At 37.5% G+C, this 25111-nt stretch overlaps 1 protein-coding gene across 4 annotated transcripts; it reads right to left on the bottom strand.

Annotated features, from left to right (window-relative positions):
* Positions 1-1216: 1216 nt before the first annotated feature.
* fes (FES proto-oncogene, tyrosine kinase) lies at positions 1217-21807 on the bottom strand. Of its 4 annotated transcripts, none has more exons than XM_041990462.1 (18): positions 21417-21807; positions 20217-20390; positions 17354-17450; positions 17048-17231; positions 12735-12872; positions 12518-12637; positions 12236-12397; positions 9986-10184; positions 8807-8905; positions 7882-8091; positions 7365-7487; positions 7096-7149; positions 5605-5723; positions 5432-5526; positions 5219-5342; positions 2132-2289; positions 1900-2022; positions 1217-1748 (listed from the first exon to the last, which is right to left on the bottom strand). In XM_041990462.1, exons 1-18 carry the CDS (start codon positions 21639-21641, stop codon positions 1603-1605), a joined length of 2550 nt encoding a protein of 849 aa, XP_041846396.1. In that variant the 5' UTR covers positions 21642-21807; the 3' UTR covers positions 1217-1602. The 4 variants fall into 4 exon arrangements, with proteins under 4 accessions (XP_041846396.1, XP_041846405.1, XP_041846413.1 ...); XM_041990471.1 differs by having other exon boundaries at positions 8807-8887; XM_041990479.1 differs by having other exon boundaries at positions 12236-12358.
* Positions 21808-25111: the final 3304 nt, after the last annotated feature.

Here is a 25111-nt window from a genome sequence, read left to right as displayed (position 1 = left end):
ATTTGACAAGTTTTTTATTCTTATGTCACATTAGAACAATCAAAAAAGCAAACGTATGTGATGCTACTGAATTTTAACTAATTGTCATTTTGCTGTAAAATAACAGCCATTTGATCACAAGCCACATCTCATCATCACTTTCATGATGGTGAAGCCCTTCGTTGTTTTCCTCATTTACTTTAAAACATGCTGGCAGGTATACAGTTTCTGTTTTGAAGAAATTAAATTCCTTCATTCATTTACTATACCGCTTATTCCAGTTCAGGGTTCACAGGGAAGTTGGAGCCTGTCCCAGCAAATAGCAGGCGAAAGACACAGGTTGCCAGTCTGTCAGGGCCAACACAGAGAGAAAACCACTCACCTCATTCCTAGGGAGGATTTAGTGAGCAATTAACCTAACATGCACGTCTTTAGTTATTTATCATAATGTTGACTTGAAATTATTCATCTGCTTTCCTTTTTTTTTCTTGTTTTTTTTGGCAAGACTCCCCAAACACAGCAGCCACAAGTGAACACGTTTCTGAGGAAATCTTCTTCTCCTGAAGGCAAGTCTCACACTTTCTAACAAAGTTCAGTGTCAGAATCAAAGAAAACAAAACAGAGCCAAAGGCTCTTTTTTCCACTGCTTGATGAGCCTTGAAGATATTGCCTCTGCCTGTTCCAGCTCTCCCTTTGAACGCATTTACTTTTGCTGTTGGTCATTGTGATAAACTGGCTTAAGTAGATGTCCATTAGGCATTTTTTGTCTTAGATAACTCTGCAGCCAGAAACTTTGGATACTGAGTAAAATTTAATCACAAACAGAATTTATAAATAAGGTGTGCACTATGTAATTTTCTTTCCTTTCTTTCATTTATTTTTTGTATGATAAAAAGTTCAAGTTGCCAGTTTAACCTTATTTACCCCGCTGCAGGCCTGTGTAATGAGACAAGGCTGCCTCTGTTATGTAAAGCATGTTTAAAAGTCGCAGAGCAGTGCACACTCATTGAAGAGGTTAGCTTCCTTTAATTAAGCAATGGATGCAGCATTGCATCAAAGTTGGTTGTCACACCTGAATCCTTATTTATTTTGATAAGGCAGATATTCATTCATTCCTTCAATCATCCATGACAGTCCATACCTGAAGGGTATTAAATACTAGCAGTGATATATATATATATATATATATATATATATATATATATATATATATATATATATATATATATCATGCACAGTAATCAAACTCTGTATTTAACTCACGAGTGTTTCATAAATTCAAGGCACTTCACCACAGGGTTACAGTGCTGAAATCAAAGTGAATTGTTCCCAGCCTTGTTACATCTCAATGCTTCCCTCTCAAAGGAGATGTGTTAAAAAACTAATTTAAAAGGTCGACAGAAGGAAGGAACAAAGTGCTGCCATCAGTTGGCCTACTAACATATTACACAACCAAACACAATTTTCCAGGTAATTTCCACAACAAAAACTGTCTAGAAAAATATTACCCATGGATTTATTATTTTTTATTTCATCTTGGAGTTTTATTGGTTGGTTTTTACTTGATTTTTACTTATTCTCAAAGGAAATGAAATGAAAAAACGTCCAATTAAGAGTTAAACTTCATCTGGTAATTTTTCTGTATATGGCATTGAGCTCAGCACGAAGTTTCTTGAAAGATGGTCTGTTTCTGGGGTCGTACTGCCAGCAGCTGCTCATGATCCTGGAGATTTCCACTGGGCAGCCATGAGGAGCAGACATGCGGTATCCTGCAACACATCACAGACAGTCATACATGCCGATATGGTCTAACCACAGCAAAAAGAAAAATAAATAGACATTTGTACCAGAATCATTTCTCTTCATGCGGATATAAACATTTCGATGCTTCATCTTCAGGTTCCTGACATGTTTATTTACCTTTTTCCACCTCTTCTCGTGTCTGTTGGTTGGTCATGCTTGTGTAGGGCGTCATTCCCATAGAGAAAGTTTCCCACAGTAAGATCCCAAAGCTCCAGACGTCACTCTGTGTGGTATAACGGCCTGCAGAGGGCAGCATTGGCAAAGGAACATGTGTTGTTTGTCAGTTTCTGTCTGACTACTTGCAGAGTGAAACAGGTTATGATACTACAGCAAATGGAGAAATGCCTACCATAGTTCAAAGCTTCAGGAGCCGTCCATTTGACAGGAATCTGTCTAAGGCCGCCCTCTGCAGAGTAGACACCATCATCTTGCTGACGGGACATCCCAAAGTCACTGATCTTCACCATATTGCGCTCTGCAACCAAACAGTTTCTTGCTGCAAGGTCCCTTAAATAAAAACGACAGAGAATGATGTAAGAGATGATGTGAAGAGAGGTTGAGTTGTTGTTTTTATGGACACTAAAAGATGTCTACATGGAAAAAAAAATCTGTTCTCTTGAGAACAGACAGCACCAAAAGGAGTGAAAGAACAGGCTTTCTTGTCATGTCTCTGGTGTTGAGTGCCAGTTCATTTTGACATGCAGCCTGCTCTGATCTCCCCCCACTGGGTGAACTGTACAACACTCCTGTAATGAGCCGGATATATCAACCTCCTCATCTCTTCAGATCCCCCACAGCCTTCACTGATGCCTCATTCAAAGCCTCTCATTCACAGAGCCCATTAAACAGCTCAAAGATCTTGCACATGTGTCCCTTTTCAGGCTATTTCTACAGAATTTTCAATGACAAAAAAAAGACGGGGGGCTCAATTACAGGTTTTTGCATATCAGCATTTTTTGTTTTTCTTCTAAAGTAAGCTTTGAGCAAACTCAATACTACTGTAAGTGGAAAATTTCTTCCATGTTTGATCCTTACATCCAGCTCACATGTCCGCAGTCTTTTGAGATTGCATCTATGCGCCTGCAGTTAGGTTTGTGAGCCAGCTTTTTGATTTGTTAAAAATATATGCAAAAGGATCTCATCTCATCCATTTCTGCATCTGTTCACTGGCTCCCTTTCTATTTTACAGCTGACTTAAAACATGTTTTACAAGCAGTATAGAAAGTTTTATAATGCTCTGAATGCTTTAGTGCCATATTGAGTGGACTGTCTCTCATACTGACTGCTGCCTCGGGTCATTGAGCAATGAACATTCAATCTATCAGCAGTTTGGTCAAAGAAATACAGACACAGCTTTTTAATATCAAATAAAATTGACATAACCTTTCTATTAACTTCCTAAATGTAAATGTTGTAATTCCTCTTTCTTTTCTCTTCTTCTTCTTTTTCTCTTCATTTCAACATTTACAGCTTTATTATTTTATTTTTTTCTGTTCTTTTGAATTAGTTGTACTTTAAGTTATCTGTTTGTTCAAGTACTTTAAATGTCTATTTGCATGTGTTTCAAGTGTCTTTGGACAAAGTAGGATGCCTTATCAATGTATTATACTGCAGCACTGAATTTACAGATACCATTATATAATATAAATGTACCCTTTTCACTGCAGTAAAAAAAATAAATAAATAGGTGAACTGTTTGGCAAATAGAAGAGGACTCTGATAGCCTTAATTCTGGGAAACTGTTTCTTCCTGTTTCTTTTACTGTAACATTAACATGTGGTATGAGAAAGTGCAGTCATCACTTAATTGCAGGGAACAAAGTGGTTGATGTTTTGTGTGTAAAGGCATGGAAATGAATCCACCTGCATTCAGCCTCAAGCTGCATTTGTTCAGGTGGACAATACATTGAAAAAAATGCTAAGCATTCAAAAATGACCAGTTTTCGTTTATGCTTATATTTCTTATATTTGTTTCTACTGGCATCACACAACTATGCTGTGTTTTTTGTGTTTAAATTCAATGCGACTTTAGAAAACCCAGTTTGGATAAGCATTATTTATTTTATATATTAATGTGTCTCGCTGCATATTTAATCTTGGTAACAGAACTAATATTTCTTTAACAGTTTGTCATTCAGTGATGCTTATCTAGATTATATATTATGACTGAATGTGTGACTTAATGCAGGAAGTTTTATAAGTTTTATAACTTTTATAACGGTCAGCTTCACTTTGCGTTAATATATCAGTTAATGCAAATTCATAAACATTAATTTCAGACATAGACTAATTAAATCCTAAAAGTGGATTTTACTTACAAATTATTTAGTCTCAGACCCATATACTTAATGATTAAATAGGAATATGAAGCAATTTCTACAAATCAAACGTGTAAGATGGAAATGTTTATGTGCAGTTTTGTCAAACTGCCTGAAAAATCTTGTTGACATGTCAGAGATTTTAAACAGCAGTTCTTCACAACTTTACAAGAGTTCAAGGTTAAATACACATTATCTGTGCCTCTCCATAAAAAGCCACTATTGTGTTGGTCCTCAAGCATCTTTTGACTTGTGATCATTTTATTTACTTTTTTAAAATCTTTATGAAGAGATGTAACAGTTTCAAAAGACAGCACATGGTAGCTGTGAGACAAACCAGAGTAAACATCAAAATCTAAAATTATCTGTGTAGGTCAACTGCATCCAGGTGCAGTTAAAAAAGGTCCCAGGTCCCAACTTTGTCATGTAGCAGAACAATGACTGACAGCACATCTCATTGTAATAAAAAAATAAATAAATAAAACAAATAAATTGAGAAAACAAACAGGAAATTTTGTCAATCATGTTATGTCATCCTTAGTCACATAACCTCTGAAACCTGACTGCAAGAGCTTGAGTGAAAGGTTCAAATTATAGCTGCTCTGGAAATGTCTTCTGCATGCAGAGAGTGGCATGAAAATCTCACTGCCTGGATGATCCAAGTTTGCAGAGCACAGCAAGTTTGCTGATTAAAGCCAAAGTTGACTGCTTTCAGAAGTTAAACATCAAATATCTGTACCACTGAACTTCATGTTTACTTGTGCATGTTTACTACATAGTTTCATTCAGAGTTGCTGCTGTTGCATTTCATTTCATGACAGCATTACAGATCATATAAATTTATTTGACCTAAAACTGTGCTGCAAAATCTTTTGGCTGCATTCATATTTTTTGTGAAGTACTGTAATATACCTAAATACAGATGCATTAGGAAACTTGATTAGACATTTGCAACAAAATCTACAAATGAACAAAAACTAAAAGCGGCTTACTGCAGAAAATCTTGGTGTTTGTCTCTTGCCTTTGATGCTTAAGTCTCTGACTTCAGTTTTCAATCATCACATGGTGGATTTTGAATGAGTTAATAATTAGAAAAAAGCATTGTGACCATTGACCAACCTGTGGATACACTTCTTGCTCTCCAAGTACTCCATGCCCGCTGCTACATTTTCAGTCATTTTGACCAACACCTTGGGTGTCAGACTGTGACCCTCGGTGCGCAAGAAGGAGAGAAAATCACCACCTTGAAAAGCGCCGAGAACAAAGTGGATGCATTACAGAAAATTCCTGAGTGCCATAAATCAATGATGCTGAAGGACTCAGCTGTGTTACCTTGAATTAACTCCATGATGATGTAAATGGGCTGTTTCTGTGTGCACACTCCAATCAGCTTTACAATGTTAGGATGATCATACTGCTTCAGGATCCTGCATCAGCAAATGAGGGGAGTTACAAAAGACTGAGTGTGCGTGTGTTTGCATGTCTGTTTATGTGTGCATACTAACCTGGCTTCCATCAGGAACTTACTCTTGTGCTCCGGGGCCAAGTTTTCTTTACAGGATTTTACAGCTACAGGCGTGTTATCAGAGCGTAAATTACCCCTGTACACCTCTCCAAAGTTACCCTGTAGAATGAAAACTGACATGAGGTTTTTCAACTTTTCTTACTTACTTTATTTCCTAATGAAGCAGAGTACAAGCCTGATACTTTTACAGTTTATTAATTATCATGAGAACTATACGTGGTGCTTTTTATCCCCATGCACCATGTTTCCATAAAATTTGAAATGCTGTGTAAAATGAAAATTTAACAAAGCAATGACCTGCAAATAACTAGTCATACATATCCAATTGATAAGTGAATGAAAGTTAATACAGAAACAAATTTGTTGAAAAATGTGTGCGCTCATTCTAAATTTTAATCCAGAAACACACATTTTAAAAAGTCTGTAAAACTGAGCAGACCATCTGCAAAGGGAAAGTTTTCTCACTCTCGCTTTAATAGTTCAGTTTATTTATTCTTTTTTTTTTTTATTTAGACATCCTTGACATTAAAGAGAGTGAGGTATCTAAGCATAGCATTTGTATGGTACACACTTAAGTCTTTACCATATAAGGTTCTCTGTCCCACAGACTGGATTGACACAAGAACATGCATTCCATGCAAATGAGCATCCTATAGGCAAACTCTATGATTGGAGGACACAGGACTGAGGAATTTTCTTTGTTTAAACCCTATATAAGACAGAATGACACATCAGGTCTTTAGGTCTTCGTTCCGGCTTTGGGACCTCCAGATTTTGCTGCAGAAATCTGTTTTGATGTCTGAACTTTTGTAATAAACTTCTTTTTATTATTCAAGTCAGCGTCCAGAGACGTTTTTGCCTGAAAGCCAATTTTTCCACATCTCCTGATCAAGATACATCAAGAGAGAAAGAGAAAAAACACCACATAATACCTGAAAAGTAATAGTCAGAAGCCTAAGCTAAGAGAGAACTAATGTCAAAGTTATCTGTGCCATTCACACTAATGCACTCCATCGCAATACAGGTGTTGACTTTTGAGGTGTGTTATGAGAACAAGCACAGAAATAAATAATTTGATTGATTTCTTGACCTTCTGTACTTACTGTAAGCTGTTTTCAGAAGTATTTCTGAGCATGCAGTATTTTTCAAATACTAAATCATGCCTGTTTTTAATGTTTCTGAGGTCTTGTGTCTGAGGACAAAGATTGTGATCATCACAATGTTGTCTTGCCACTATGAGATATATTCAGACTGTCCGGATCTTTAGAATCTTATTATTTACCATAGATAATCACATTATTTCACATATTCTGTTGAGAAAAGTATTCTTAAATCATTTAATTATTCCCAGAACCTTTTTTTTTCTGAAGGTCTCTCTTTCTCTCTCTCTTATTTTTTATTTTTTATTTTTTTTTTTACCTCCGCTCATTTAGCCACTATATTTCTATAAAAAAAAGTCAACAATAAATACCCGTCCAATGAGAGGTCCCAGGATAATGTCGTCATGTTCCAGGACCCATTTGTCCTATGGGGTTAAAAACAAAAGATGAACCCACACACTGGTGCTGCTTAAAACTGTGAGATCAGAAAGATGTGATATAACATGAGAAGTTAATGTAACAGGTTTTTGTTGAGCCTGTGACTTACAGGAAACCAGCATGTTAGATTAGATGGAGATAAAATTAGATTAAGTGAACCTCTTTAGACTCAGTGCATGTATACTTAATTTCACAGCATTACCTTCAGTATAGGTTTCTTTAGAACAACCTCTGACTTCTTGGTGATAGGTTGTCCTGACGACTGTAGATGATGGATCAGCAGCGTGATGCTGTGGAAGCCTTCTCCATCCAGACGGTACAAATTCTACTGACACGCATGGAAAAGCATTTACAGAGGTGAAGTGATGTGCAAATGAAAAGAAAAAAAACTTTTTGACATGTGACAAAATGCACTGCGTTATGAAGGAATGTTTGAATAGCTAGAATGGTTGTAGTCTTGTATTATTGTGTGTAGCTTGTGTTTAATTTGCAGTAAATCACCCCAGCTTGAGGACAGCCCCACTCAAATTACTTCATCTCATGCTATAAATAACTCTAATAAGAAAAGATGGCTTTCTTGCGCTTCTAATTATGAAAACTTACATAAATCTTTAAAATTCATTCAAGAAGCACTGACTAGAAAATAAATGATGTAAGAATGTGAAATGAAGATTTTGCCTTTAAAAAGGTGTTCTGTTCCGTGCAGCAGATTTACTTACATCTGTGCTCTGGATGAGGAAATGTTTGCAGGATCCATCCCATTGTACAGAGAGCACATAACCCTGTTTCTCTTGACTCTTCCTCACCAAAAAGTCTCCATCATTTCTTAGTAGCTGCTGGACTTCCAGTCTGGGAATGGCTCCGTGGTACCAGTCTTGCTGCCCCAGAGGACGGTCCATGATTTGCACAGGGGTGAGAACAGGAAGAACCTGCAGGCAGGAGGAGAGAAAAATTGGATCTTTATCAAAGGTGGCATGAGTAACAAAACAATAAAGAGAGATGGAGGGTGGATTTTGGTGTGATTCTGCTAAGATTATTTGGAAACACTTCAAAGGAGAGTCAGCAAAACTTGAAAGTCTAACCACACCACCTCACATGCCTCCAGGGTACCACAGTGATGGGAGCTACAGAGGGAGAAGTAGCTCTCCCAAAAATAGCAAATAATTTATACTTGGGGTACAGCACATTATATACAATGCGATATTTGCTCAGAATAACCTTTTAGAGCATGCACACAGTCATTTCCATGATTGAATGCTGTCAGAATGACTGCACACGGCCTTGTCCTGTTGTCAGTGTGCAGCTGGTCATGGTTCTTTCTGTCAGCAGTCATTAAATATAAATCAGCTTCCTGAGAAAAATAAGAATTTAAGCCAGGCAGAATTTTAAACTGACCAACAAGGATTAACCTCCTAATCTTCCATCATGAGCACAAGAGACCCAGGAGGAAGTTCTCTGAAACTATGATTTATTGTGTGCTGAGAGTTCTGTCTGAAAACAGCCACTGCAGAGATGAAGCAAAGGGCGAACCAGGATAGAAAAGAGGATGTGTCCTTCAGGTGAAACAAGTATTCTTTACTCTACAATACATTTCCAGTAGTTTGTATTACTGTAGACTCTCTATTTATCATGGTCTCAGCCTACCTCAGGTTTGGGTTTAAACAGGCCACTCAGGTTGTTAAGAAGCCCGTCCATGAGCTGTTTGGTTGGAGCAGGATTGTGATTCTGGAGAAAAAACACAGACTACACAATATTGGTCTGTAAAGTTGTTAATGATTAATGTGAAATGAAAATGAAAATACTTTATGAATCACAGAGTGAAATTATAATACAGTACACTGACTAAATGCAGGGGTTTCTTTTAGAAAAAATAGAGATAATAACATTTTAGTCCACATATTGTTTCAAAAGGAACAAAAAGATCTTTTTGAAATATTAGAGTCTCCACTAAACAGCAGGGTCTCTGTCCTGGTAAGGTGACTTCCAGTTTAATTTAGTGTCAAAAAGGTAGTTCACTTCTTACCAGGGTAAGAAATGACATGGTTGCCACGGTAACTTATGTTGGAAACCCAGTCTGCTTCAAACAGATAAGAGATCAAAATGTATGAAAACACTTCCTGCTGACAAATTAGATAGTGAGGGCGTCTCTTCTCTCTCTAAAATCTGGTTTTCCTGGCAAGTGTCACTGTTAGACAAATGTCAGCAGACATGCCAGCATATTTAAAATAGAGAGAAGAACAAAAGCTTGCATTTGCTGACTTGTTCTTCAAATCATTGGAAGCAAATATTACTGTTTTGTTGTAGCTACTTCCTTGTCCACACCTATTTCTGTGTATGTATGTTTAATAATAAAATAGTCGCCTCCAGATTAATAACTGTGATTGGCCATCTGGTCCCAGCATCTAAATACACTCATGAGTTTATCATTAATTTTATGAAGCAACTAAACATGACTAGTTTTGTTAGGTTTAGTGCAGTCAGGTAGCAAAAAGAAAAGCCATAAATATTGAACTTGCACCATAGCAGAGGCCTTGTAGCAGGGTTTTCTGCACATATTTACTGTGTTTTCTTCCTACAGTAGATTAGCACACAAAAAAGTAGGTCATTGTATTAAGACTGTAGACTTTCATGACAATGGCTTTGAAACATATTAAGTAAAACATTGTCTATGCTTAAGTTTTGATAATATGAAGCAATAAAGAATGTCTCTAGAATTTTAAATTTAACATGAATTGTGTTCAAAGTTTACATACAATGCAGAGCCTATTTATACACCTCACTGCTAAGAGAAAACAAAGAAAATCTGCAGCAGAGAAACCTTACATTTCCTGTACAAGATGAAAGTGAAACAGTGTCTGAGTCCAAGAGTTTTAGAGCAGTGGGAGGTTCTCTGGACCCCAGCTGGTCCAGTTTCTCCTTCAGAATGAGTCTCTGAACCTCAAGCTTGGCTTTTATGCCCTGAGACAGAGCAACCTGCTGTCTGCACTGCTCCATTGCATGTCTCTTGCTGAACTGGTAGACCCTGAAGAAAAAACAGAACATGCCAGGAAATTAACATAACATTAGCATCTTGGTCTGTTAGAAAAGTCACACAAGTCAATAAAAATGATATAAATGAGCAGAATAATACATATAAATCAGTTAAATGTTTATGTGGGTTTACAGTTATTCAAGGCTTATAACAACAACTTAGCTCACGTAGTCCTTTCCCATCATAAATTTGGTCTTGTAGAAGTACATATCTGAATTAACCTGTAAAAATCTGCCACTGGCCACCTGTACATCCCGGTGTGCATTACATATGTATGCTGCAATCTACACATGCCGATGAGAAAAGACAATGTTATGAGATCCAAACTAGAAACTCAATCTTAAGTTCAAGTTATTTTAGAAAAAGTCATGAAGGATGACTGTTTTAACATATAGACAAGCTACTATCAGGCGAAGGGCAGTTTACACCCTGGACATGACATCAGTCCATTACAGAGCCAACACAGAGACAAACATACACTCACTTGTGAGGTCAACTTAGAATACAATTAAAACCATTTTTATTACCTTTTTAGAGCCTGGGTGAAATAAAATGAACTTAGATATTTGCAATGACACCACTGACTGCAGCAGTCATTTCTTTGTCTGTGTTTTTTGATGCAAAGTGCAAATAACAGCCAGCACTGCATCTGACTTGAATGATTTGAGAATGCACCTGCAGTGCATTTAATAAAATACACTACCGTTCAAAAGTTTGGGGTCACTTCCCTATTGAATCCCATGGCAAAGTGACCCCAAACTTTTGAACAGTAGTGTATACAATTGTGGCTCTTCAGATCTAGCTCACTGTGCATGATATTGATCAGATTAATTCACACATTCAAACAGAAGGTATTAATTTTTTTTTTTCATCTATCCTCCTGCTTTTGCCTGCTAGGCACAGGCCTTGACTGGAAAACTGGTGCCAACTCCTACCATTTTACAGAAACATGCACTGGAAAACCTGGTTTGACTTACCAAGTCAATAACCAGCATAATAGTATCAGTTAGCGAGCTCTACATTGCTAAGGTTAGTTAAAACCATATCAGCAAAAAATAACCTGGATATGTTGAACCTTCTTTCTGGCACAGACCCAGAGCACAGACACCAAGAAAGGAGATATTGATCCAGAAAGTGGGAAACAGCCAAAACAGAAAGAAAGCTCAAAAGATCCATTATTTCCTCACTAAATTTCTTTTTCTGAGTTCATTTGATTAGAAATAACCCCATGGACAGATTGACAAAAGCACTACCAGCAGCTATTTGGATAATGATTACATTCTGCAGTCATTTAACAAGCAAAACATCAAACTTCTCTCATTTCCACTTCTATTTATTTCTTTTGTATAACTAATATCTTTGGACTGTTGGAAAGATTTCTATTCTGACCGCCATAATTACAGATTAATTATACTTTTTCTCCATCAAACTATAGATAGCCTTATTAATGAAACTGCTCTCTCATCAAGATCTCTGAGTACTGATGAGAAGAGGCCACAGAAACCCTGACAGCTACAAGAGGTTACCACCAGGTCAACTGTACACAGCTTTTCATGCTGGTTTATGAAATGTCTTTTGCAAAATTCAAACCAAAGTGCAGAATATCCTCTTACATCACTATCACCATATGTGCATTGCAGGCGCCTTTAATAGTCATCAACTTTTTGCACGTAAACACATTGTTCCCACTTGTCCTTCAGAAAGTTGTTAATAACTCAATCTTTCCCACAGGACCATAAACCTCTAACACCTCCAGACAGCCTCATCAACCAAGACAAATGAGGGGATTGAGCTTCATAACTCCAAACATTTCGCTGTATTATAATTAATAAGGTTCTCACTGCCCCCTGAGACCACACTGGTTATTAGTTGTTGCACAGCCAACAGCACACAGTACTCTCCTGTAGAGAAGACTGCCTGCAGAGACAAACTTCAGTAATTTATCTTTACAGCTACCAAAAGCTGTGTGTTTTTACTTTAAACTCTTCCTGCAACCTTTGAACACACCTTCACAGCACTCCTGGTGTCTGTGCCCCGCTCACCTCTGGCCCTTTTTGACCCCTTCCTTCTCTTCCTCCAGCTCTAGCTCCAGCTGCTCGACCGAAGTCTGCTGAGAGCCCAGGGAACGTGCAAGGTTCAGTAGCTCTTCCTCAATTGCAGTCAGTCTGATAGAAGAAGTTAGACAAATCGTGTAAGGAGAGGAACTAAATGAGGAATAAAAGTACATGGGAGATAGAAGTTATATAGATTAAAGAGGAAGTAGTTGAGACAAAAAGAAAGGAAATTGCAGTTTTTTCATCTGAAATTGCACTGGTTGTTCTCACTTGTGCTGGATTGTCTCGAGCGTGAGGTCATTCAGTTCAATTTCTGAGGGCTTTAGATGCTCAGTGTCCTCCAGGAGACTACAATCAAAATCTCCACAAGCTGGACTCTCTCCCACTGACCTACAATCACAAACATATGGTCAACAGTGTACTCTCTGTGGAGGGTTAGAGTTCATGATTGTGACGTTGCTGAAGGAGAAGCTTTCCCACTGTCTACCTGTTCTGGTGGACAAAGCTCTCATATTCTCTGTCAGGATCGATGGCTGTTAGAGCTGACGACAACTCCCTGTGGATTTGCACTACTTCATAATGTAGGAGGGTTGAGATGTCAAAGTACTCCTGCAGGATCTCCTTTCTGGTACAGAAATCAGGACAGACTCAGTGTGAATGGCATATGAGAGGTGGATGTAAACCTAGCCGAATTGAAATCATTTATACATCAGATGTTAAGTTGCTTTGGAAAAAAGTGTCTGCTAAATGACTGTAGGATAGAATAAAACATCACATCCCCCCTTTTTTCAGAGCATTACACAATTTCCAAACTTTTGATTGTAAGCAGCTGCGTATCAACCTTTGCTTTGAAATCTGTCTGATCTCATCAATCCATCATACAGTTTTACAATCACACATCCACTATTCTGACTCACTCCTACATTATCTTATGGAGCTCCCAAATGCAAACTGAACCATTTTAAAAAATAATTTGTCTCTTAGCTTTGTCAATGAAATTTTTTAAATCTCTTTTAAGGTCAAATGGGTTGTGCAGTATGTTTCTCAAGGTTGTATGGCCCATCTTATTATTCTTCTTCTCCTTTTTGCTCTTTTTTCTTTCTCAGTAAGGATTTTTTGTAATATATTCTGCTGTCTGACTGGTATGTTATGAATGAATTATAGTCTGTTTATTGATCTTTTATAAATCCAAAACAAATTTGCCCATGGGGATAATAAAGCTCATCATATTCCATTGCATCGGTATGCATTGCATCATAACACATTGTATTGTAATGTGCTTCTGGAGTTATCAAGTACAGTTTGTATCCCATTTGTACTGTAGCTGTAGGACATATCTCTTGAGATACACTCCCATGAAAGACAAGGGGGAAGGAGTTTAGTTGTTCAAAACGTAAACTAATATGCAAGGGAAATAACTCTAAGGTCATAGTTTTAAAAGGAAGTTATAATGTCTATTTGTCATATCTTAACTAAATTGTGTCAGACAGCATTTGAAAAAAAATGGCATACTATATTTTCTGTGAAACTACTAGGCCAATAGTCATGAAATGTGTTGAAAAAGAGAAAACATAAAGGCAAAGTAAGAATTCATTGACCTCAGAGATCTATACCTCAGCACTGTAGCACCACCAATGGGTCAGCATGTCCTTATGCTGATATTTATTAATCTTTGGATTTTCACAGCTGAGGTACAGTTGCTCTCCTTGGACCAAACAATACACTAAACATCCTTTGATGTACAGCCATTCTGGATTTGCTGCCATATTGAGTTTTCAAAAATCAAAATTTTCAAAAACATGTTTTTCTTTTGACTAAAACCTCACAAAACCTGTCATATGGATCTTTGTATTTTGAAAGCATTTGTCAATCAAAAGCTATTGAAATCAGAATCTACCAAATAGGAACTGGTCATGTCTCATCAATGCTCTGATCTGTCAGAATCAAGCTTGAACCTTTTATAATTCACAATTTGTACAGCCTCAAATCTCCTTCCCTCACTTCTTAGTGCAATGAAGTCCTGCTCCCATGCAGTCTGAGATGAGGAGGCAAGGAGAAAGGAGAATTAAGGAGTAAAGGGAACAAGCTTCACTGTGACTATCAGTGTTTTTGGTTTTTGTTTGTTTTTTGGCTTACTAATATTCTGTTTGTATTATTCTGGGTCCAAAAAGCATAAAAGCTGCAGCTACCTTGTCTTTTTTTTCTTTATTTAATCTTTTCTGTTTTCTCTTCTTTAGTTTTTATTCCAAAGAAAAGATACTGCATCTATAGATAATAATCAAAGTGTTGTTGTTTTGTCAATTGCATTTACACACATAATCACCAAAGCTGAATTCAACAACAGGAGAGGGGGTGATCAGCTGATTATAATGTAGCATGTGGAAGGCTTTATGAAGTTTTAAGGTTTTGTGATGTGTGACAGATTAGAAACAAATCTTGTTCATGCAAGCTAGCCTATATTACTGTTGTCATTTGCATATATGGGATCATTTATTGTTGCCTGGAAAAAAAAAAAAAATGATGCCACCTGGATTTAACTAAGCGAATAGGTACGAGTCTCCTCTTGGAAAATAACAGCATGGGTGATCATCTTTCAGCTGGAAACAAGTTATTTAACCCCAACTGATACAAAGAGTAGCTTCTCATTTATTTAAAAAACCATGTGGAAAGACACATCCCGTGGTCCTGGGAAAGATGTTAGTCTGTTTAAGAAGGGTCAAATCATCGGCATACATCAAGCAGAAAAAAACGAAGATGCAGAAACTACTAAAATTGGTTTAAACGCTGTCCAACACATTATTAAACTATACTATAATATCATTTAAATCAAGAAGAAGAAAAGCAACATTAGAACTCAGGACTATGTTTAATTGTGAAAGTAAGAGTATTTTCACACTCACAATGTGAAGGGAACAGAAGGGTTTGGGGCTGAACAGCTGTGTAGCCATAAGAAAATCACTAATCAGTAAAGCTAACTGGAGAAAATGTTTCAATTTACTAGAGAGTTTAAAGATTGGACTCTGGAGCAACAGAAGAAAGTCAGATGGTCTGATGAGTCCAGATTTACCCTGTTCCAGAATGATAAGCACATCAAGGTAATAAGAGAGGCAGATGAAGTGAATGACTATCATGCCTAGTGGCTACTGTACAAGCCTGTGGGGGCAGTACTATGATGTGGGGTTGCTGCAGCTGTTCAGGTCCTGGTTCAGCAACATTATGTACACAAAGAATGAGGACAGCTGATACATGAATATACTGAATGATCGGGTTATTCCATCAATGGATTTTTCTTCCCTGATGGCACAGGCCTATTCCAAGATGACAATGTTAGGATTCATCTGGCTTAAATTGTGAAAGACTGGTTCAGGGAGCATTAAATATCATTTTCACACATGGATTGGCCACCACAGAGTCCACACCTGAATCCCATTGAGAATCTTTGGGATGTGCTGGAGAAGGCTTTGAGCAGTGGTCAGACTCTCCCTATATCAATACAAGAGCTTGGTAGAAATTGCAGAAGCTTATCAAAACAATGGTGCAGTGGATGCTGCTGTAATCAAAGCTAAAGGCGGTCCAACAAAATCTTAGTGTGACCTCTTTTGTTTGGTGGAAACTTTATTTTGTTTTTGGCCAGGCAGTGTATGAATAACTGTGAGGATCTTTAACATAACACTTATGAGTGTGCCTCTGAAAATTTGAAGGGCTGCTACCTTTTCCTACACATCTATCCCAGAAAGGATCTGAAAAAAGGCTCTGGGGGTAAATGTGTTAAAATTATACAGACAAGGGGTGAAATGGGACTGGGTCGTCTGGGGACATGGGTTGGGGGATCAAGTCTACTTTTGGCAAAGTTCTCTAAACCAGCAATTCAGTGCAACACCATCTACTGCAGCTCGCAGCTGCATTAGTTCCTTTCTTTATTTTATTTTTTTTATATTTTCACTTCATACAAACCATTTGTCTTATAAGCCCTAAAGCAAAGTTACACCAACCTCAAATGCCAAGAAACCAATACTGTTGGCAAACCAACTGACTGCAAACAAGCTCAAGGATCTCACTGCTGTCTTACAAGCATATATTCCACTGTTTTATTTTATTTCTCCACTTTATAATTTGTTTTTCTGCCTTGTGCCAAAAACGATTATCTGCCCAACTTTAAAAATTAGGATTTAAAAAAAGGCTAAGCTAAGATAAAGGTCATTACCCTCAACTACATAACTAAATATCATTAACAACATAATTATGTTTGAAATACTGATAAACATTGTAACTGCTCAGGCCAATGTCAACTCTACACAAATTATTTTTAATAATTTAGGTCTGAATTCAATATTTGGCAGAAAATGTTTGAAAAATGAGCAAAGAAGAGTTGTCAAGTTCTGAGAAAATGGGCAAACATTCCTACTGTGGTATGATTAAATAATGTGCATTTCTGTGTGCAGCTCCTCTCTTTGTGAGAGTGAATACAAATCAGGAATTAACAAAGCACACTGTTATGCTCCAGTACATATCCCCACTGTATGGAAATGAGGTTTTCTTGTCATTCTTAATGTGTCTCTCATTTTCTTTCAGTAAACACATACTCACACACAATACAGTGTTTGTTTATACATCCCCATCAACACAATGCACTCCATTGCCTCATACTTTAATCATACCTGAATGCGTTCCCTAAACCTAAGCATAACCACATTTTAAGCTTCAATCCATACAAACAACTACTAAACCTTCAAGCCTCAACTTTTGGCTCTCACTGTGATAGAAAACCACACCCACATGCTGCGTTGAAGTTAATCTTACAGTATAAGCACCATCTCCTGCTGCAGAGTCTGCAGGGCGCTGAGCAAGGCAGGCTGGATCTGATTGTAGTGGTGCTGATGATAAACTTGAGCAGCTCGCACAGACAGGACATACTCATTATGGAGCTCATGGAGCTTCAGTGTAGCCTTTATGTAACGCTCTTTATTCTTGTCTCTATCTTTATCTGCACACACAAACAGGAAGATGTCAATCATCGAATAACAATCAGCTTCACATTAAAAACAGGAAGAAAAAAACAGACAGTGGCATCAATGTGAAACTGTAACTAATATAAGGAGTCCTTACCTTTACTGGTCTCCTGGTACTTCCTCTTGGCCTGATCTGTATCTTTCACTGCCTGCCTGTAGCTACTCTTCAGCTTCTCCAACTCTGTGTGAGTTGCCTGAAGGAGTTGATGCAAAGAGTTAGAGCATTCAAAAATGTGAATATGGTAATGGTAATACAATCTGATCTTTTTTTATGCTCCAACAAATGTATGTTCTGGTTTATAGATGAACATCATATTTTGGAAGTCAGAAAAAAACAAGAATATTAAAGACTTAAAAACGCAGGTAACATGTTCTCTTCTTTTAGTCAGCAGAAGGCTGATTATTAACTCTATATGCACTACAACAGAGTGAAATGGCTGCATTGTATTTATATTCTTGATATTATAAATCAGACATATAATGCAAGGCCCAGATAACCTCTGAGAGTAACTCAGAATAAAAAAAATGCTACCAAAGTTTGACTCTTGATGTTTCAGACTCTCCACCCCAGTCTCTCTATGACCAATATAACCTTTTGAATCTATAGCTTAAATGTAACCTGTTTCCTGGCTAAAGGTTAGGGTTTGTAGTTGGGGTTGGAAATTTTGTGACATCCAAGCACATTTGAAGAGCGCTCATGTGTGTTCTCCGTCATCAGCAGACACATAATAAAAAAGACTTGATGTACTCATAAAGCCATGGTTTAACAGGTAAAAGTTCTAAACGTTATCCTTGGGGAACCCCACTTTATTCTCAAGAGTTAGAGGAAATTTGTTTGGTTTTTAGAATTTATGTGTCAAACAAATAGAGGGAAACTGATTAAAATATTCCAGATAGCTGTATGTTATTCCTCACATGAGTCAAAATGAAGGCAATACTCAGAATAGATAGTAGTTATGGGGGCCAGTGCTGTAGGCATAAGGCACACATATTACTATTGCTTGTTCATGAGTTTTGGCATCGACTTCACCCCCGAAGAAGTTATATCAAAATGTGCATCTCGATTGGGAATAGTGTGCTATGACTTTTGCTTTACAAAAGTCTTAGAGTGTTGATGTAATTCGAAAAAAAAACTGCAACTTTTTGTCCCATAAGAATGAATGAGATTTGACCAAAATGAGCCAGAAACCCAGCCTACTTTGAACTGGGACATTAAGATTTTATTCTACGTTGCTCTAAGTGTCCGAAAGTCTATTTTTTCTCCCATTAACCCCCATTCAAAACAAACCTGGATTCTCAGACCACAAAGCAACTCTCATGTGTATTAAAATTGCCAAAGTTTAAATTCTGTTCAAATTAGGGTAAAATAAATTATATCCATACATTCCTCCAAGCCTCCTGGCACTCATGGTTCAAGAATTTTTGTGATAGGACTTTTCATTTGTGCTTGGTTGTTTAAGGGGTTCTTTGAACCCTCACTCATGACCTCTGTGAGCTCTGAGTGTTTCAGAGTGTTTCTTTTTCGAGTAAGTCAGCAGTCACAGAGCCGCCATCTTTTAAGTCTTACTTGAAACTCATCATGTCATGAAACCCCCACAGGGTTCAAGTATGCACAGAGACAATCGTAATAAGATTTTTTTTCCTTCTGATGTGATTGTAATGAGGGTTAAACCACACCTCTCGATAGGATTGAAAATTCTTTCCAATCGAGGCCGATCGGATAAGCTTCCATGTTTACTTGACACAATTTTGTTCTGATCGGAATTTTAATCAGATTAAAAGGGCTCCATGTAAAGATAGCTAGTGTCTGTCTGCAACCTTTCCCTCACATTCATTAGGGCCAGTTCCATCATTATACCAACCAGTTACACACCTGCTTTGTTGTGACATGGCTGCCCATACATGTATGTATATCTGAGCAAGCAGTAGCTGCATTGGCACCCTTCAAAAGTTCTTCAGAAATAGTTATTAAGGTTTTCCTTCCACAAGGATAGACTCAATAACAAAACTAAATAATTTTAGCTTCATAGTTTAACTTATTGCGTTAAAAGAACCATGCACAGACACACAGCTGCATATTTTTACACACACAGCTAGAAAAATAAGGTAGGCGTAAATGAGGGTTAACTGTGCGGACTAAGTGCAAACACTACACAGCACAGGCAGGAAGCGGACGGCAGACCTGTTATGTTTTGTTGCAGAGGAACATGAAACATGAGACGCGAGATATGAGGAAATGGTTTGACATTTGTTGTGCTGCTGGTAGCAACAAGTCAACACTCCTTGATAGAGTCTCTGACTTTGTTGTCGATGTTGCTGTTTTAATCATGACAAATGATCAATGTAGTATAAAATCACAGTGTGATGCTCACAAAACTCAGTGAGGAGTAAGATCACTTTGATATAAAAAACTGCCTGCCAGTGACTCTACTGCAATCCTATCTATGATCTATGACAATATACACATCATTTGCTCAATGTAATTCTGCATATGAGGGATGGCATCAAAATTTATTTCGCTTTCATTTTAAAACATTGCTGGCTGAAATAACAGCAAATAAAATAATAAGAAGATATATATATATCTATATATATATAGATATATATATATATATATATAACACATGTGGTTAATAGGTTTTAACAATGAAGGTTAAGGTTTACAACAGTAAGATGTTATTCAACGTTGTAAGAACTGAGAAAACAAAGTGCAAATCCACACAGACGTGTTCGCATTGTCAACCACAAGAACATTCATAAAACAAAACTGAAAAACATTTTCAAACCTCAGTTTATTTTAAGCTGTGATATTTTTTTATCTTAGTTAAAAGTCTGACCATATGGAGTGGCTTACTTGCCTTTTGATATAATTATGTGTCTAAGTTTTAGGGCTGTTTCTATGTACTTTGCTATTTATGCTGTGAGCTGTGATAATAATCAGTGTGTCATTTGCCTCACACCTTGTTGAGTTCCTGTCTCAGATGGTTCCAGTGCTCTGAGTATGTTTTGCGGAGCTGCTGTTTGTCTCTGATGAGCAGCGTCAGTTTGCTGATTGGACCATCCAGCAGATCTTCAGAGCGCCTCTTCATCACCTGACTCAGGGACTCTGTCTGCGATACCAGCACTCCCCAGGACTGACACACAAAGATAAATATCAGGCATATCACCAGAAAGAAAACACATCTATCTCCTGTTGGAGTTTGTTTCTCAGTATGAAAATATTTCATAAACACTCTGTAGAGTTAAAAAAAAAATAAAAAACCTGGATAAAAGTTGGATTAAGAGTCATAAAAGTAAGCAAGGAGTTCTGTGGATAATAACAAATACATAAAAATAAAAGAATATCAAACCGAACACTCCCTCAACTTAGTATCCACCTTTAATGAAACTTTTTTCTTTGCCTCTGCTTATACTTTCTGTGGCTGAACATCTTAAACATTCAAATCTCATACACAAAAAATATTATATCTTCATTTTGGTGACTCTTTGGTCTATCACCTACATCTGTAACAACATTTCTACATCCTTGGAAATTTGAATAATCCATGTAAATGTGCTGACCAGGTTTTCTGTAGATCTGAAAGACATTCAGATTAAAATTTTAAAGGGGCCTTGCAGCCCCAGTAATGGTATACTGCAAGTTCTTTATTCATAAAGTCTCATCTTCTTTGGACGGGAACACATTCAACATTTAAATATTGAGGCAAATGGAAAGAAGAAGTGGGTCAGTTACTTACCTTAAAGAAACTGAGGAAAAACCGGCGTTTATAGATTGCATTTGGGATACTTAAAGCTATTTTCACACATTATATTTTGTTATTTGCACATAATGACTTGTCTAGAAAATACGACCTGTTTCTGTCCTGTGTGCTGTTTTGTATAGCTGTACATGTTTATGTTGAAAGAATTAAATCCAAAACGACTTCTTCCTGACCTTCCAGAAGTTGCAGATCAGTCGTTTGCACATTATCTAATTGAAATAATGATAACAAGTCATTTTAATTCATATGCTTTTTTGAGGAAACACCATAGTTTTTCGCCACATATTAGCTGTAAACTGAGGTGAGGTGAGGTAATGAGTGGATCATACTGTTGCTGTCCTCAACAGGCTGATGATCTGCGAATCCTATCCAATAATTTAGGTGCAGAAAAGACCTCACCTTGTTCAGCTGACTGATGTAATCTACTCCTGCACTGCTTTGAGGTTTGTCCATCTTCTCCACCAAAGCAGTCATGTGGTGTAGCTGCACTGAAAATTCCCGCTCACTCTTTGCTCGCTGACCCATCCACTTCTTCATGGCCTCCATCAGATGAAGCTCTGAGTCCAGCAGCCGCATAACTGCTGCATGCGCCTGTGGAGACTGCAGGTCCTCCCCAAAACCCATCTCTGACTAATAACTTTCTCCTTCTGCTAGTGATTTGTTGTCAGTAAATCCCACGGCACGCTCTCCCAAGTACAGCAGAAGCAGAGTGGAGAGCTGCAGCAGCTGCTCTAATGGCCAAGAGTATCTATCTCTCTGTGGCCATAGAGGGGTTTCACTTCCCTCTGAGTAAAAAGTACGCAGCAGCTCATGTAAGGCGGCACTTCCTCATGTCTGTTTGAACGTAGTTACACTTTTATGAACAAAGACAGCAAGATAACTCTTACAACCAAAGCTATATGTATTAAGATGCTGCTTCTGAGGGAGACCAGTGAACTCAAAACATGTATCTTAATCGGCATATTTCCTCATGGCCATTTTTAATTTCTTCTATCCAGAACAAACGTGAGATGCTAAAAGGATTGAGTTGCTGTTTTGGGTTCTAACATGCATTCAGCTGCTGTCAAGCAGTCATATTTTCTCTACTCATTTGGTTTCATTCTTAATATTTCATTTCAGTTATAAATATGTTCCTTCAATACTTACCATTTAACCAAAGTGACTATTACTGGACCAATAATATAAAGGAGCCCTTTTGTGTTTTCAGTTCAATCCAGAAAGCATTTCCAAAAAAGAACACAAAATGGATAAGAAAAGGAAGGATCACTGGTCCAGGACAACTCAACTCAACTCAACTCAACTTTATTTATATAGCCCTTTAAAACAACCACAGCTGAAACAAAGTGCTGTACATAAATGGACAACGCAACACATAAAGTACAAAAATCAACCAGGAAATAAATAATATAAGTATAATAAAATAATTGTTCATTGTTTTAAAAACGGTTTTAAAACAATAAGCAATTTTAAAAGAACAAATATAAACAAATAAAACCAATAAGTAAAACAAACCACTGCACACTAAAACAGGAACAGTCTCATACTGGGCTGAAAGCCAAAGAATAAAAATGGGTTTTAAGATGAGTTTTAAAAATAGACAATGAAGAAGCTTGTCTAATGTGGAGAGGGAGCTCATTCCACAGTTTTGGACCAGCGACTGAAAAAGCTTGATCCCCCCTGAGCTTCCGTTTGGACCTCGGTACGTCCAGGAGCAGCAGATCAGCTGACCTGAGGCACCGAGCAGGAGCGTAGGGGTGGAGTAGCTCCGAGAGGTAAGGAGGCGCCAGACCATTTAAAGATTTAAAAACAAATAAAAGAATCTTAAAATGAACTCTGTAGTGCACTGGCAGCCAGTGAAGTGAGGCCAGGATGGGGGTTATGTGCTCCCTCTTACGTACTCCAGCTAGGAGGCGTGCAGCTGCATTTTGCACCAACTGGAGACGTGCGAGAGAGGACTGGCTAACCCCAAAATAGCCAGGACAGTCATATCAATGACATTTGATTCAGTTCCAAATATCTACACTATAAAATACTTAATGTTCAATTACAACTGTCCTATATTCCACATTTTTACATGTTGAGTGTACAAATATGGAGGATAAACACCAAGTTTTTATCCCACTCCATTTTTTATTTCTATCATCATTCTGTTTCTTACTAAAAAAAAGAACCTCAACATGCCCAGAAAAGTGAAAAAATACTAAGAGATATAATTTCTCTCCCATGTCTGCAACTAACTCATTCACACAATTTCATCTTAACCTTTAAAAGCGACAGGAATCTAATCTAAGTGGTCGGTTAATTTTCACAACTTTTAAAAACATATTACAGCCTTTAAGTGACTATGAGACATTTTTGAAGGTTCGGTTCTGATGATCTTTTAAAAATCTTAAAATAAGGCTCGGATAGTGTCTTTGTTTACCACCATGTCTTTAATCTATTAAGAAAGACTACACAGTACTGTATAAAAGCAAACCATTGAGGAGTAGAGCAGCATCAGAACTGGCAAGGTGAGATGAACTTTTAATTAGATTTTACACACTTACATCATGAGATTTTTTTTTTATTTTATTAAAACCTAGTTTTAACAAAGTGCAATACTCTTAAATCCTGGTCCCAGCGGTCAAAGAAAGTTAATGAGAGGACAGTGAGGATGTGGAGGGAAAGCTATGGTCCCACAACTCGAATGATCCCTCTCGAAGGACAAGAAAAAGGCTGCACAGGGTTGATTTAAGAGAGGTGCAGGAGTTTTTACCTGTCTCAAACACAGAACATCATGGATTATATTGTAAGTACTAGGCTTAACAGATTCACTGAGACTGACCCACAGGAGAGAAAATACTTAACAGCCGGGCATCAATGGAAAGACAGCAACTGTGTGAAAGTGAAGCATGGGATGAGTTTTAGATTAGAATTTGAAGTTTTTTTCAGAGTCAGAACGTTCCTTGCTATTAACTCTGGAGCAATGAATCGATTATAAAGTTAAAAGAGACTACATGGGTATGAAGGTGCATCCCTGTAGCTTTAATCATCAATACAAAGTCCTTATGACAAGGATTTAAGTATGAAACTCTACTTGTCCCAGCGTTATTCCCAAGTAAAAACATGGATAAGGCGACTTGTGTCAAATGTGAACGTTAACCTTTACACCGTCCCTCATTTAGGAGCCTGTGGAGTTTTTTCCTGGTTGAATTTAGTGTTATCATACAATACCATACCGGTTTATTTATAAAGCAATTAAAAATGAGGATGAGCAAAGAGCTGCACAAAAGAACCAAATCCTAAAAGACACACCAGCCAAAGGTAAAAGACAGACAGAAGCTACTGAGGAATGGAGCCCTGAAACGCATTTGTCAAGATGTTCAATAATCAATCACCTCTTAGGTCATTGCTAAGCAAAGAAAGTGTTCATCACATGCCAGTTAAGTTTTGCTGCTCCCATGTTTTCACTTATTGCCAACCTGCTGCCTTCTGCTACCTGTTTGGCTCATGCATGCACAAAAAAACACATTTATTCCAATCAGAGAGAAACTGTCGTGTTAGGTGTATACGTGGTAACATTTTCCTGCTGATCAGATAATTAAAATGTTTAAAGTCCTGATACTGATATGATTAAAAATTTTAAACTAATAACCAGTCTGATTTGGTTGAGTTGTTTATACGAGACAATGAAGTGTTAATCTGACCAAACGTGTTACATGTAAACCCAGTTCCGGAAAATGTGCCCACCAGCTTTTGACTAAAACACAAGCTTTCATTGGTTTACCAATGCCCTCACTGGTTGAGATAAGATTCACACTCCTGCACACTGAACCCATGTAAAATGTTTTTAGACATTTCCCTGTTCTTTATCTTTGTGTCATGGCCAGTAGTACTGACTGTAAACTGCTTTTTCACTGGTTGACCACAACAGAATTGCTGATCTTGCCTTTTTTTTTATCACTGTGTGAATCCAGTCTGGAGGAATTAATTTCTTTTATGACCTGTGTGGTGTTAGGTGCAGCATATCTGCTGTAAACGTATTGTAGTAATTACACAGATGCTACATCATCAAATGCTTTAAACAAGCTGCAGAGGAAAAGAGACAGAAAATG

The sequence above is a fragment of the Melanotaenia boesemani genome, chromosome 1 (genome assembly GCF_017639745.1).
Source record: "Melanotaenia boesemani isolate fMelBoe1 chromosome 1, fMelBoe1.pri, whole genome shotgun sequence".
NCBI classification, from domain to species: Eukaryota; Metazoa; Chordata; class Actinopteri; order Atheriniformes; family Melanotaeniidae; genus Melanotaenia; species Melanotaenia boesemani.
This window is presented reverse-complemented; position numbering and strand designations above follow the sequence as displayed.

What these genes read in the sequence shown, in the direction of transcription:
- fes (XM_041990462.1), bottom strand. Translation starts at nt 21,641, where the DNA reads ATGGGTTTTGGGGAGGACCTGCAGTCTCCACAGGCGCATGCAGCAGTT. An exon ending in CAGGAGATGGTGCTTATACT is followed by an intron (nt 12,873 to 17,047) that starts GTAAGATTAACT and finishes TTTCTGTACCAG; the next exon opens with AAAGGAGATCCTGCAGGAGT. An exon ending in CTCGAGACAATCCAGCACAA is followed by an intron (nt 12,398 to 12,517) that starts GTGAGAACAACC and finishes TTCCTCATTTAG; the next exon opens with TTCCTCTCCTTACACGATTT.